The 14,477-nt window shown below is 60.9% G+C and overlaps 1 protein-coding gene across 1 annotated transcript; it reads left to right on the top strand.

Moving 5' to 3' along the window:
• Window positions 1–98: 98 nt before the first annotated feature.
• PLPPR3 (phospholipid phosphatase related 3) lies at window positions 99–4,080 on the top strand (the record flags this gene model as incomplete). Its single annotated transcript, XM_019538416.1, has 6 exons — window positions 99–311; window positions 442–571; window positions 901–1,096; window positions 1,253–1,310; window positions 2,088–2,261; window positions 2,475–4,080. Coding segments are annotated over 6 exons (2,037 nt in total), but the record flags the coding sequence as incomplete, so codon positions are not given.
• Window positions 4,081–14,477: the final 10,397 nt, after the last annotated feature.

The raw sequence follows: 14,477 nt of genomic DNA, 5'->3' as shown, positions 1-14,477 counted from the left end.
GCCCCGGGGCGGCGGCGGGAGCCCCCGGGCGCCCGGCCCCGGTTCGGGGGGCAGCGCGGCGCAGCGGGACGAGCAGGGGCTGAGCTGGGGGGCTCTGACCGGCGGCCACGTCCCGCCGGCCTCAGCTGCCCATCGTGGCCTCCTCCATCGTGAGCCTGTACTTCCTGGAGCTGACGGACCTCTTCAAGCCGGCCAAGGTGGGCTTCCAGTGCCACGACCGGGCCCTCTCCATGCCCTACGTGGAGACCAACGAGGAGATGATCCCTCTGCTCATGCTGCTCAGCCTGGCCTTCGCGGCGCCGGCCGCCTCGGTGAGTGCGGCCCGGGGGGGCAGCTGGCGCCACGGGCCTCTCCGGGCAGTGCCCAGCCGCGAGGGCGCGGGGTCGGTGCCCGGGCCCTGCTCCTCGCTGAGGCCTGCCCCCTCCTCCTCCCTGCCGGCAGATCATGGTGGGCGAGGGCATCGTGTACTGCCTGCAGTCCAAGCTGAAGGGGCGCGGCGGGGCCGAGGGCAGCATCAACGCCGGCGGCTGCAACTTCAACTCCTTCCTGCGCAGGACGGTCAGGTTTGTGGGTAGGTTTGGCTGCGGCACCTTTGCCCTTTCTGGGGGAGCCGGGAGGAGCACAGGCACCTCCAAGGCCTCAGCTCACGACCCCTGGCAATGCAGAGCTCCCTGCCTGAGGACACCTCGGCTTTTCTTCCCCTCCGGGGAAGGAGTCTTCGGCCTTCTCTGCTGCTGCGGGCTCTGCCTCACCCCCCAGAAGTGGCTGCATTTCACCAGGGAAGGAAGGAAGGGGTGGATCTGGAGCACGCCCTTGCCCTTTGCCCCCCAAAAGCCCCAGCGAGGCGGGAAGGGGGCAGGGTGCGGGGGAGGCGCCTGCAACCCCCTCCCGGTTCCCCAGGCGTGCACGTGTTCGGCCTCTGCGCCACAGCCCTGGTGACCGATGTGATCCAGCTGGCCACGGGCTACCACGCTCCCTTCTTCCTCACCGTCTGCAAGCCCAACTACACGCTGCTGGGCATCTCCTGCGACTCCAACCCCTACATCACCCAGGACATCTGCTCGGGCCCCGACCAGCACGCCATCCTCTCTGCCAGGTAAAGACTGAGGCAGGCAGGGCTGGGCAGTTCCCTTGCTGGGGTACCGGGGCCTTCCTCATGCCCTGGCACCCCCAGTGCTGGAGCCGTGGACCCCTGGGCAGGGGCAGGGGCTGGAGCAGGCTCTTCTAGCTCAGCTCCCTTCTCTCCTCGCAGGAAGACTTTCCCGTCTCAACACGCAACGCTCTCAGCCTTCGCCGCCGTCTACGTGTCGGTGAGTTTGCCCTGCACTCGTCTAGGGTGTCCACTTACACATGTCTGTGCAGACACGCTGCAATTTCACCAAGGCTGAGCAAGCACAGCCAGCACCCTTGGAAATCTTGTGTCCCCCGCACGCCTACCGGGCCGCACGGAAACAACAGGGGTGGGGCAGTGCGTGATCCTGCCCGTGAGACCCTCCTGTGCACATGGACACATGTGTGATTTCTTTCTAGGCTGGCCTGCATGGTTTCCACCCCCACTGGCCTCCAACACGCACGCATGCACGCACGCACGCACGGGCAAGCTTGCAAGTGATGCTCTCACACACACGGGGAAACTTGCACGTGATGCTCTCACGTGCACGCACACACACGGATAAAATGCATGTGATGCTCTCATGCATGCATGCACACATGGGTAAACATACATGCATGTGTGCGTGAGCGTGCGCGCACACACACGCGTGCACTGCCCCACCAGGGAAATGCAAATGCCCCTCTGACACATTCATGAAGTGAAAGCACACGGAGTGCTTTGCCCATGCAGGTACCCGGGGTTTTCCTTACACGTATGCACACACAAGTGCCCACACCTGCACAGCTTTCCCTACGCACGTGTGCAAAACCCCTTAAAGCACAGGTGTGCCTCCAACCCTGGGGAACAGAGGTGTTCCTGGGAGAGGAAGGGGCTGCCTGCCCTGCACCCCCTTGGCTTCCAGGCACTCGGTGCACCAGCACCCCCGGCCCGCGGCTCTGATCGGCAGCTCCCGCCTTGCTCTGCCCCCTTCCAGATGTACTTCAACTCCATCATCTCGGACAGCACCAAGCTCCTGAAGCCCATCCTGGTCTTTGCCTTTGCCATCGCCGCCGGCGTCTGCGGCCTCACCCAGATCACCCAGTACCGCAGCCATCCCATCGATGTCTACGTGGGCTTCCTCATCGGCTCTGGCATTGCTGCCTACCTGGTGAGTGCCCCTGCCTGGGCTGGGAGCCCGACGCTGGGAGCAGAGCCCCTTTGGCAGCTGGCCCAGGCCGGGCATGAAGGGCTGGGGCAGGGAGCGCCCTCAGCCCCCCCTCCAGGAGCATCTCAATGCCTCCTGCAGCAGGGCAGGAGAGAGGCTCGCTCCCAGCCCCTCGTTAGCGGGGAGGCCAATGCCCCTCGACCCCTGTCCTTGCAGGCCTATCACGCAGTGGGCAACTTCCGCGCGCCCACGGAGAAGGCCCCGGCTCAGGCGCCGGCCAAGGACGCGCTGCGGGCGCTGACGCAGCGGGGCCACGACTCGGTGTACCACCAGAACAAGTCGGTGAGCACGGACGAGCTCAACCCCCAGACCCGGCTGGACGAGGTGAACCGCCAGGTCCAGCGGGAGAAGAACTCCCTGGGCAGCCTGAAGCGGGCCAGCGTGGACGTGGACCTGCTGGCCCCCCGCAGCCCCATGGGCAAGGAGAACATGGTGACGTTCAGCAACACGCTGCCCCGCGTCAACACGCCCTCGCTGGACGACCCGGCGCGGCGCCACATGACCATCCACGTCCCCGTGGACGCCTCCCGCTCCAAGCAGCTCATCACCGAGTGGAAGCAGAAGTCGCTGGAGGGCCGCAGCATGACGCTGGCGGAGGAGGCCGGGAGGGCGGGCGCCGAGGGCCCGGGCGGGGAGGACGACGACCACATCCCGCCCTCGCTCTACCCCACGGTGCAGGCGCGCCCGGCCGAGCGGGCCGCAATGGGGCCCCGGGTCCTCATCCAGCCCCGGCCGGGCGCCTCGCAGCTGGTGCACATCCCCGAGGAGAGCCAGGGCAACGTCAACCTGTCGCCCAACAGCAGCTCGGCCGTGAGGGCCAAGTGGATGATGATGGCGGAGAAGGGGGCGTCCCAGCGCGTGGCCAACCCGCCCCGGCTCATGCAGGTCATCGCCATGTCCAAGCAGCAGGGCCTGGTGACGGTGACGCCCAAGCACTCGGAGACGTCCTCGTCTTCCACCAGCTCCGACTCCTCCCAGTACCGCTCCCCGTCGGAGCGGGACAGCTCCAGCATCGTCACCATCGACGCCCACGCCCCCCACCACCCCGTCGTCCACCTCTCCTCCGGCAACGGGCCCTGGGAGTGGAAGGCGGCTTCCAAGGGAGCGGACGGGCCGGACGCCTACGAGCTGAACGAGATGGGCAAGGATTACCGCGGCTTCCGGCCCACCAAGAGCGCCGGCGTGTCCCCGGGCTCCTCCGTCAGCGACATCGAGCAGGACGAGCCGCGCTACGGCAGCGTGGCCACCATCAACGTGGCGGCGGGCGGTGGCGAGGAGAGCCTGCTGGGCACGGCCAGCCGGGAGTCCACGTTGCGGAGGAAGCCGGCCAGCCTGGCGGGCGGAGAGAAGGACGGGCAGGCGGACAGCGAGACGGACAACTACTACAAGAAGATCCAAGCCAACCGGAGGTTTAAGGAGTAACCCACGGTCCCGGCCCCCAGCCTCCCCCAGCTGCAGGGAGCTTTGTAAATACCTGCTTCCTCGGGCGTCTCGTCATCACGCGGCCCGAGACGCCCGGGGAGGGGCGCGGAGCAGCATTGAGGGGCTGGGGTGTTTGCCAGGGACTCGATGGCGTGGGAGAGGACTGCACGTTGGGGGGGGAACTGCTGGGGGGACGCGGCTGCTCGCGGGACCCTGCCCCAATCGGCACTCCCCTTGGGGGCCGAATTCCCCAGGGACGAGGCTAATTTATCCTGACTTGGCGACTGTGCCTGGGTGCGGAGAAGGGCGATGGCAATGCCCAGAGGCACCTGAACCCTGGTGGGCGCCTGCCCCCGGCCCTGCCTTGCCGCTGTTAGGCACTGGACGGAGGCGCAGCTGGGGGACGCCGGCTCTGCGATGCCGCGTGGATGGAGAGCGTCCGTCCAGTGGCTGAACTCGACCCTCTAAATATGGCATTGGTTGGAGATGGGGGTGGAGGGGGCCACCACAGAGACCCCTGCCACACCTCTCCAAGGGGCTGGATTGCTGCAGCAGGGGGTCCAAGCCTGGCTGTGGCCCACAGAGGCACCCAGCAGTTGCTTGCGGGCCTGGGGGAGCACGGGGGGCTGCGGGGCCTTGCTGTGGTCTCAGTAACCCAGTTGGGGTCATTGGAAGAGGGGTTTTGGGCAGGTACCAGAGCTGCCCTGCGTCTGCTGGCACCATCGAGGGGCTCGGGATCCCAGCCCAGGAGGATGGAGCGAGTGCGCAGGACAGTCCCACCCTCTGCCACGGGTGCAGCCGTGGTCTGGACTTGGGCTTTGGGGGGTCTCGCGGCTGGGCAGGGCCGGAGACAGCGGCGGGCAAATATGAGCATGCATGTGGGAGTGTGGGGGGGGGGAGGGCTGTATTGTGGGAGAAGTACCCCCTCCAGGACAGGGTGGGAGCCCAGCAGGGCTCTCGATCGGTGCTGGGGGAAGGAGGGCATGGTAGGTTGTAACACTGGGGACCGGGAGAGGGGGAGCCTGTGCCGGGTGACCAGAGCCGAGTTTTCTTACGTTTCACCCAGACCAGGTGCTATAACTCGGCCTCCAGCGGTCGGCTAGAGGCTCTGGGGTTACAGGGGCGGGGGGCGATTAGGGGGTGCTGCTCTGATCCTCCTTCCCAGCCATTGCTGGGAGGCTTCGTGGGACAGGCAAGAGGTTGGGATGTACCCCGATCCGGCGGTCGCACCCTACGGCACTCGGTGCCACGCTGGGGTGGGAGGGAGGGGGGTTTCTGCGGTCAGAGACACCGCGCTCTTGGCAGGGCGGGCGCCCTGCCGCCAGGAGCCCCAGGGCTCCTGGGGGGATCCAGGCAGGGCTGGGGGGCTTGCCCCCTACTTTGTAAAGGTGTCTATCAGCCACCGCCTGAACTTGCTGGGATTTTAAAGAAATAAAGACCTGAACCTTTGGTGCCTGCTGTGTTGGGAAGCGGGGAGCAGCCGGGGACTGGAGACCCCCATTCAAACCCCCGCACGCCAATTCTCTCCTGTCTCCCCATCCCGGTGCCCGAGCAGCACCGTGACGCAGCCCTGGGCCCCAGGGAAACGTGCTGGAGCGGAGGGAATCTGGCCCCCCCCGGGCCACACGTGTCCAGAGCAGCCGTGGGCCGTCAGCTGGCTCCGCGCCTGGCGCGGTTCCCTTGGGTCGGCTCCCCCGGGGCTGTCGCGCGGGAGGTGCTGCTTGCCGGCACGCTCCCCTGACGCAGGGAGAGGACCCTGGTGTCCCGACTGCCCCCAAGCCCCTTTTCCGATCCTCCCCCACCCCGCGCAGCGGCCAAGGGGCGCATGCACCCATTCCCCAGGCTCCCCCGACCCTCGCGGGGCCTTGCCCCTGGCCTGCCCGCATCGGAGCTGAGCCCCCTGCGTCTATCCAGCGTGGGGAAGGGAAGGGAAGGGAAGGGAAGGGGGCTGCCACTCTCAGCTCTATGGGTGGGCGTACCATCCCCTGCTTGCTCGCTGCTTTCCCTCCATTTGCTCCATCTGCCGCACTGTTTATTTTTAACCCGATTCTCACAGCCCGGGCCCTGACGCGTGGGGATGGGCACGCCGCTCTCACAGCCCCAGCACCGTCTCACCGCCACCCAGGGCCTCTGGCAGTGACCCCCAGGGCCTTAGAGCCGCAGGGCTGCTCCAGCCCCTCTGGCTCAGCGCAAGAACTGCTCAGGGTCACAGCCTCTGATTTATGAGCGGGGAAACTGAGGCACGCAGGAGTCCGGCCGCCCTCTCCTTCCCTACCTGGGGCGGCTCATCTCCCCTCCCCCAGGCGCGGTGCGGCACACTGGATGCACAAGGCTGGGCACGATTGATGAGCAGCAACAGGAGGCTGGAGCACCACAACAGGTGGAGAGCCCGCTTCAGGCCAGGAGTCAGACCCAGGCGCACGCTCGGGGTGGACGGACGGACGGACAGATACACAGGCACGCAGGGGGTCCGGCGAGGAGGCTAACGGGGCCCCGTGGAGTTGCTGGCACTCTGGTTCCCCACCTGGCCTTGGAGCACGTGTGGGCACGACCACGGCAGAGAAAGGCGAGGGACAGAAGTTGCACAGAAACCAGTTTACGTGATCAGAAACTGATGTAAACAGGTAACAGAACAGAAGTTCGGTTCAAAACGTCTGAAAACGGTTTAAGATAAGCCTGGTTGAACACAGCACCAGACTCGACTGGTTTAGGTCATGGCTTAGGAAACTTCTGTCCCAGTCCAGAGAGCAAGCACTGGGCATCTAGCCCCTGTGCGCCTCCCAGGCCTCCGGCCCGTTTCAGATGCACGCACAACAGCTGCTCCCAGAGATGCTGCACGCCGAGGGCTGTGCACAAGTACTTGTGCAAAGGCACCGCCTCCCTCCCACTGGGCGCAGACACCTTCGTTCCCGCGGTGCCAATGCCCCTGACTGGACCAACCAGAGGGGCCCCCCCCCAGCCCCACCCTGGCATGGCTCCCTGTGCCCCTGGCCAGGGCGTGGGAGAAGCCCACCGCAGCGCCAGCAGAAAAGTGCCGACCCCGGCAGGTTTTTGCTGCGTTGCCATAACAACGGCGAGGCGCCGTGAGCTGGAGCCCAGCTCCGGGAATACATGCAAGGCGGGGGCGAGGCGCAGCGCCCGCTGCCAGGACACCGATCGCCAGGGCTGTGGGGGGTCTCTGCTGCACTCAGCAAAGCTCCCCGCCCGCCCTCACCCCGCCCCCGTGGGACAGCCGTGGGCGCCAACCCCCCACTCCGCTCCCAGCAGGCGATGCCCCTCGTCCCTCCTATCCATCTCCCACTCCCCTTCTCCCCCCAGTTCCTTTCAGGTGCTCAGAGGATGCTGACCCTCTGCTCCAGCCTGGGGCAGAGGGGAGGCAGGGACCAGCCAGGTGCCTGCGGTCAGGAGCAGGTCCGCCCAGGTGCAGCTGGGGCACATCAGGCCGTGACCTCGCGCTGGCTGGGAAGCCCCTGATGGAGCCCACCGGCAGCAAAGTGCTGCAGGGGCTTGCTTTGCCCTCGGACGCTGCCCCGATTCCCCGACCCCGGGGCTGACTTGCAACTGGGCTCCCTGGCACCACACCCCAGCTCTCCGCACTGGCGGCGTAACGTTGCCCCTGCGACGTCCCCATTAGCGGCAGGGTGAGAGAAGTGCCTATCCCCACCACCGTTGCAATCAAGGCCTTCTTCTCCTGGGCGCTGCCCAGGGCTTTGGAGCCCCCCCAGGGGCTCAGCCACTGAAGAGGTGGTATCCTCTCTGACACCTCACAGAGGTGCATCAGCCCACTCCCAGGCATCCCCACCTCTGCCCCCCTCCTTAGGCACCGGCTCTGCCATTCCCATCAGCTCCCCGGTAGCTGGGCCCAGCGGAGGAATGCACCGGAGGCTGGCTGGATTCCTGCCGGTCTCCTTCCCTGCTCCCCATCTCCAGACAAGCGAGACCCCAGCCCCAGCGCAGCGAAGCATCTGCTGTCATTTGTCACAGCTTGTAAATCAGGCTGGAGGGAACAGGCGGGCAGGCTCCGTATCCGATGGGCCCCGTGGGGCCTCAACAGCGAGAAGCTGGAGGAGCTGGGGTGGAGTTCGCTCCGGGTGCAAATTCATGTCGGATCAGATCGCAAGGGCAGGGTCGGAGCAGGGGCCTTGCAAAGCAGCCCTGTGCTTAAAAATAGCGGTGCGAGAGAGAGATGGCAAAGAACGTGTCTTCCGAGCTCAGCTCGACTAACCCAGGTTAAAGCCCAGCTAGGACCAGCACCTGATCTGTGCCTTGCGTGCCCCATGTGGGATAAGCTCAGGAGCAAACTGCTTGCCAAGTCTCACCCACGCACTCAGCACACACCCAGCCCAGCACTCAGCTCTGCAGCGTGATGCTGGAGCCGAGGCACCTTTGTGTTGCGGCGGGTGCATACAGGGATGCAGAAATGCGACCCCTGGGACATCGAGGACAGGAGTGGGGGGAGAGCTCAGCAGTCTGCACAGAGTGCCTTGCACGGTGGCTGTTCCTATTTTTTGCAGAGCGTAAGTTAGAGCAGCCTTGCGGCTGCTCTGGCTGACACCAGAGATGCAGCAGATTCCTAGACGCAGCGGCAGCGCGCAGGGAGGGGGAAGGCGATTTACAGGTAGCAGTAAATCAAAGCCACAATTCCCACAGGCCATGGAGGGGCTGGACCACCTGGTGCAAGACGGACAGCGCGTCCCACTGTCCCCACACCTGTGCCAGGCCCACAGCCTGCTGGGGACCCACCAAAGATCGCAGTAAACTGCTCTCACCAATTGGATTAGCAGTGACTCTCCGAAAGCCTGGGGCTTGCAAACATATGGATTATCGTGACTGCAATGGAAAAGCCATCTGGGGATTAGGGCCAGGATTGTTTACAGCTGCTGGTGATGGGTGTGGGGGGCTGTGACCAAGTCGGGGTGGGGGGCGTTGATCTTTCCTTGCTTGGTGGGCAGCGTTTGTGGCCTGGGGGTCTTGGTAGGTGGGTGCTCACCGGCTGGATGGCTGCGCGCTGGCCTGCTGGACCGTCAGCGGAAGGGCAGTAGATAAGGTCCAGTATTGGCTCCACTGGTTTCTAGCTCTTCAGGCCTGAATTTTCTGGCTGCTCCTCCTGGGTGCCCTGGGGCCCGGCCTCATGAAGAGCTCAGACTCTGGCAGTGTTTGGGGGATGCTTGACTCACAGCAGCAAGGCCCATGCTTGGATCTGTGCAAGCATGGGGGTGCCTCACTTTCACAGATGCATTGGTGCTCACCTCCCCGTGAGACCTGCGGACGCATCGCCTTCTTGCGCAGGGACAGAGCTCCGATTTCTGCCCTGTAACGATGCCGATGACAACCCCCCCCCTTCTGCAGAGCCCGTCCCACACAGGAGAGTATCAGCTGTTTTGGCGGAGGCAAAAAGGCATGGGGGGGCTTGCCCGAGGGCCTGAGATGCAACTGCAATAAAGCTTAGTCAGCTGGGGGGCTAGACGAGCAACCCGCATGGGAAGCATCACCTTGAGCTGCAGCAACCCACACCCCACTGGGTGGGACGGGGGCAGCCTTTAGCTTGGGCCTGGAATGAGGCACAAACCCAAGCTCCTGGATCCCTAGCAAGGCACCTTATCCCTCTGCTACCCACCCCCAGCATCTCCTTTTGCCTCCTGCTGTCCAGCCCACAGGGGCAGGCGCTCGCGTGCTAATGGACCCGGTCACTGCCCATGTGTGGCCATCTGGAGGGGCAGAACGATGCTCTCGGAGGCTCTCCACCCTGCTTTGCAGCTGGAAATTGCTTTACAGCCGCGCTGCCAGGGTCCAGGAGTGGAACAAAGGGAGGCCAGGCCCAGGGCTGAGCGCTCCCAGGACCACAGGTTGGTGATGGAGAAAGATGCAATATCCACCCCCTGCCCCCATCCTTCTAGATGGGGCCGGGGGTGTGTGAGTGTGTGTGTGTGAGTGACAGGGAGGCAATTGGGTTGTAAGAGGCGCTGGTGTCCTGGGTGCTGGGGGGAGGGGAAGCTGCCTGCCTTCCCGCCCCCTCCACATAACACAGTTCTCACAGCTCATTAAAATGATTAATGGCTTCACACTCTGCTTCATGCTTTCTCTGACCCAGCAGTTTCCATAGCAACAGCCATCCCCTGCTATCGTTCTCCATCTCCCCCTACCACCGGCATCCCGTTCCCTCTGCATGGCTGGGGAGGGGGCCAGGGCTGCAGGGCCGCATCCTGCTGTCTCCAGGGTGCTGGTGCTGACCCCCCCTGCCCGGGGGTAGGTTCTGGGAGAAGGAAAAGGAGGGAGGGGAGGGGAGCGACCTGGCTAGGGTGACTCTGCAAGGGGTGCCCTGACCACCAAGACCCTGCTCCAGCCCCTCAACTGTGCTGCCATGATGAGCTGGGCAAAGAACCGAGGCGTCCGAGCGCGGGCACACCGCTCTCCTGGAGCTGGGGAAGAAGTCCCCTGACTTAACAGGCCGCTGATCTACACGCACACACAGGCCATCAGGGCTGGGAAAGGGCACGGCCTTCCTTTACATCCAGGGAAGGCTACAGGTGGGCCATGGGGCGGCCTACACACCGCAGAGACAAGGATCCCCCCCACTTGCCTCTTCTCTGTTGCTTCCAGCCCGAATCCCATGGTCTGATCCCCCGGCCGCGGTCCCGTTTCTCCTCTGCCATGCAGGCGAGGTGTACCTCCAAGGAGCTCCGCGTCGCTCGGCCATCTGGGGACACACGTTGGCTGCATCAGTCAGGGAAGGGCAGCCCCCTGCAACTCAGCCCTGGCGGGGAGGCAATGAAGACGACCTCCTGGGGGGCACCGATCAAACTTGGCATGCTTCTTAACCCCAGGAACCTGCTCCTGCTGCCAGCCTGATGGGAGCTGACAGGGCTCCATGCTGGGAGACAGGACTCTGCCGGGCTGTCACGGGAAGATGGCACTGTGACCTCGCTCGCGCTTTGTAAATAGAGCTCTGACTGAGATGCCAAGAGCCTGGAGGGGTTTTCAAAGCACCTGCGTTGGCAGCAGGAGGAGGCATCATCTGATCCCACCCTGTGCCATTGTGGAGCATCACTGATCCCACCCTGTGCAGGGGAGAAGGCTGCTCTGGGAGAAGCTGGCAGGGATGCCAAGCAGACTTCCTCTCCCCTGCAATGCCCAAACCCCTCCAGTGGGCATCTGAGACCTGGGGGACACGTTGCCATGACAGAAGCTTTTATCCCGTGGGCTGGACAGGGCTATGAGTTCCCCGACACTTGCCACTGTCTTGACTGGGACTTAGCTGGAGTTGGGTTAGGTCCAAGCTCAGCTCTGGCCTGCTGGGTGACATGGGCAACCCTCTTGTGCCTCAGTTTCCCCATAGGTGAGCGATGATACTGACCTCCTTCATGTGGGGCCTTGAGAGCAAAGGAGAGGCACTGGTCCCAGCTTTGGAAAGCATCTTCAGCCAAATCAAATGGAGACACCTGGCATTGGAAATAGAAGTGTCCATGCACAGGTTAACTGCAGACCAAGGAGCCCACTTTACTTTCCCACCTGCAGGTCATTCTGAATCTCCCGTCTGAGCTGCTTACTCCTGGACAAACCCTGAAGGACTCAGGTGCGTGATGCCCATGTGTGGGACCAGCCTTCGCTACTTGAAAATGAAACCAGCTAAGAGGCCACAGACCCCAAGGTAGATCACCTGGCTTCAACTTCAGGCCTGTTTGGATTTGGGATAGCTCATCTGTACATGGTATCCTGAGGTTAAAAACCTCTGCTAGCTTAACCCTGCAGATAAGCTTAACAGGAAGGGCTTGGCTAGTTTGCTAGCAGGCAGCATTACATGGGAAAGAAAGATGCCTCACGTGTGGGTGTTTATTGATATGATGGTAGTACCTAGAGGTCATCGGCAAAGGTCAAGTCCCTGTGCATTAGGAGCCGCATGTTCGCACTGCAAGACAGCTCCTGCTGGGGACATTAGGGCCTCGTTGGACAGAACAGATAGAAGGCAGGCAAGGAAATGACTTGCCCCCAGTCACATGGTTGGGAGTAGAAGCAAAGTGGCATGGAGGCCCATCTTCTGTGTCTGTGCTCTCTGCTGTCAGACTCTGCTCAGGGACTCCTGGTCGCAGGTGCGACTCCTGCCAGCATGATCCTATGCAGCGTCACCACCTCTGCTGCCTGAGCTGGCAGCCAGGAGCTGTCAGGGCTGCCATGTCCTCCTGCGCGCTTCCCACTAGAGCTAAAAACAGCAGGCAGAAACCACCTTGCTATTCCAGCTCACCTGGCCCGACCCTGGGAACAGGTGCAGGACTCGGGACAAAGGTGTAGGCATGACTTCCCACGCGAGTCTCAACGGGGATAACACAGGCCTAGGGTCTCTTGGCAGTGGGAGCCCATCGCTCTTACTGAAATTCCAGGAGAGCAGAGCGCCTAATTCCCTTGGGGTGTGAAAACCCCTGCCCACAGCAGGATGTGCCATGCCTGTCCCCCTCTCTATGGTTTCAACTTCACCTTCAGAGCAAGAGAAAAAGCCGTAAGACCTGGCATCCCACTTTAGGAGCTGCAGGAACAGGGCATTCCTACCTGTTCAACGAGTCCTTCTGCCGAGTGCTTTTCAAAGGGAGTTGGTCTCACACGCAGCCAAGTCTAGAAAGAACAACTGATCCTATCATCTAACAGCCTGTTTAACCAGGGAATTAGTTGCCCTCTGATGTCTGGATGTTTTTAGCTTCCTCTGTTGACACCCCTCTCTTTCCCTTCTATTTCCAACTGCAGTTAGACATATGCTTTTGATAACGTCCCTTCCTGGGGGCCTCGATGTCAACCCCCAAATCGTCCCTTCCTGCTGCAGAACCGGCATCCTCTCTCTTTGCCGGGACAGCTCTCTTTAATGGCTCAGACTAATGGCTGCAGCTCTCTCGAATCCCACCTTACAAAATCAGCTCAAGATGGAAAGCCCTTATTGATCAGTTCAGGTCCCTGTTAAGGCACATGGTTTGCTACACTACATTTCCTAGGCTTTTATCCAGCGTTGTTTTAATCAAATGCACTGTACCACCATGATTTTTAATTTGGGGGGGGGGGGCGGTGCAGCTTTCTGACTTGCTTATCTACAGAGCTTTCCAACCTGTATAGTAACAACTCGCTAGTGGGAGGCGATTACTGGAAAGTTACCCTCTTCTCTCAATTATCAGCCTTCTTTAAAGTGGCAGTAAGAGAGTAACTAAAGACCAAAGCTGACAAGCAAACAGTAGAGCAGAGCTATTAAGGAGGGAGCTTGCAGGAGGACAGCACTGAAAGATAGAGGAGGACGATTGTAGGAGGTAACCTGTGCCATCCAGCACCACTGCAATACATGTAGAAACAAGAGGAGGGAGGGGGTTTAAAGCATGAAAGTTACCTTGTGCTTCAGTCTCCAAAAGGATAAAAATGTGGAAAGCTTCATCAGAGCATGCTGAGCAAGCCTTGCCGAGGCCCTTAGGGGCGCTAGGACAGGAAGGAAAGGTTATGCTTCCTAGCAAGGACTGAGGTTTTTTCTCACTGGTGCTGTGCCAAGGACTGTTGCCTGCGTAGCAGAGCCCGACAAGACACAAATGTGCATCTGGCTCAGGCGATTGTGATCTGTACAATCTACACAACAAGCTACATCATTCAGGCACACCTGCATTTAACCACCTCTGAAGCCATGGCTCAGCGACTTGGATGCAGACAGGCTTATTTTTGTGCAATAGGTGCTAGTGGGGGGTGGAAAGATCTGGTCTTGGGAGGCTGTAGCCTCTGCACCTTTGTGCTCCGTGCAGTTAGATGAAGGCAACACCACAGAGGAGTTTCCTACAAGCAAAGTCCTGGCTGCTATAGGGAAACTTAACAATAGCCCCCACTGTTGTTTCATCTGCCAAAAAGGTTTTAAGGAAAAAAAAACCAAAAGATTGCTTATAGAACAGAGATTACAGTCTTATCATGGCTTGAGGTGCCAGGTAAGATGCAGTCTTGAGCTTTTTATGCTGCCTTATTCTTTGGTTTTATCATAAAGGGTACAGGAGCTCTCACTTGCCACTAAAAAGGGGGAGCTTTTCTGAGAGTCTCCTCGGTCACAGCATTGCTGCTTTTAAGGGTCCCAAGATGATCTGTTAAAGTAACAGAAAAAACAAATGCCATTGGCAACAGCTGGTTGGACCCCAAATAGTGCTGTTTGGAGGAGATTCGGGACAAGTGATTGCAGCACATTCATACCACAAATCCCAGGGCAAGGTCTTTTGCAGTGACCAGAGCTCCTAATCTCCTGTCAACATGTTGAAGGAGCATTTGATTTTCTTTACAGGGGTGTAGCTTGTAGCCGTGTTGGTCTAAGGACAGGGGCAGACAAGGTTCTCTGGGTGAATCTGAGCTCTTTTATTAGACCAACTTAAGCGCGTTGATTTTTCTTGATGTTTGTGTGTCCTTCATGTGTCAGCCTGGGAATGGAGGGAGTCCAGATGTGTGTCCCGACTGCTTTTTCCTCTAGACCAATACGGCTACATCCTAGATATCGAATTTTAGCCAATTTTTAAAGAGAAACCTTCCTATTTTTCCCTAGGAGGAAGCGACTTTGACCACCTGACACCTGAGATACTGGTCCTGTTTTTGTTCCAGCCAATTTGCATCATCAGAGCCTCAGAAGACAGGTAAGAGACTCTTTACTGGCTAAGAATGGCCTGCCCAGAGCAGTTTTCCATCTATTGACTCCTAAATGAAATCCTATGAAACATGCACTTTCATTTCTATGCAGGAGAACTTTTA

The sequence above is a fragment of the Crocodylus porosus genome, unplaced genomic scaffold (assembly GCF_001723895.1).
Source record: "Crocodylus porosus isolate Cpor-Errol unplaced genomic scaffold, CroPor_comp1, whole genome shotgun sequence".
Taxonomy (NCBI): Eukaryota; Metazoa; Chordata; order Crocodylia; family Crocodylidae; genus Crocodylus; species Crocodylus porosus.
Note: the sequence above shows the minus strand (reverse complement) of the source record. Positions and strands in the feature narration are given on the sequence as shown.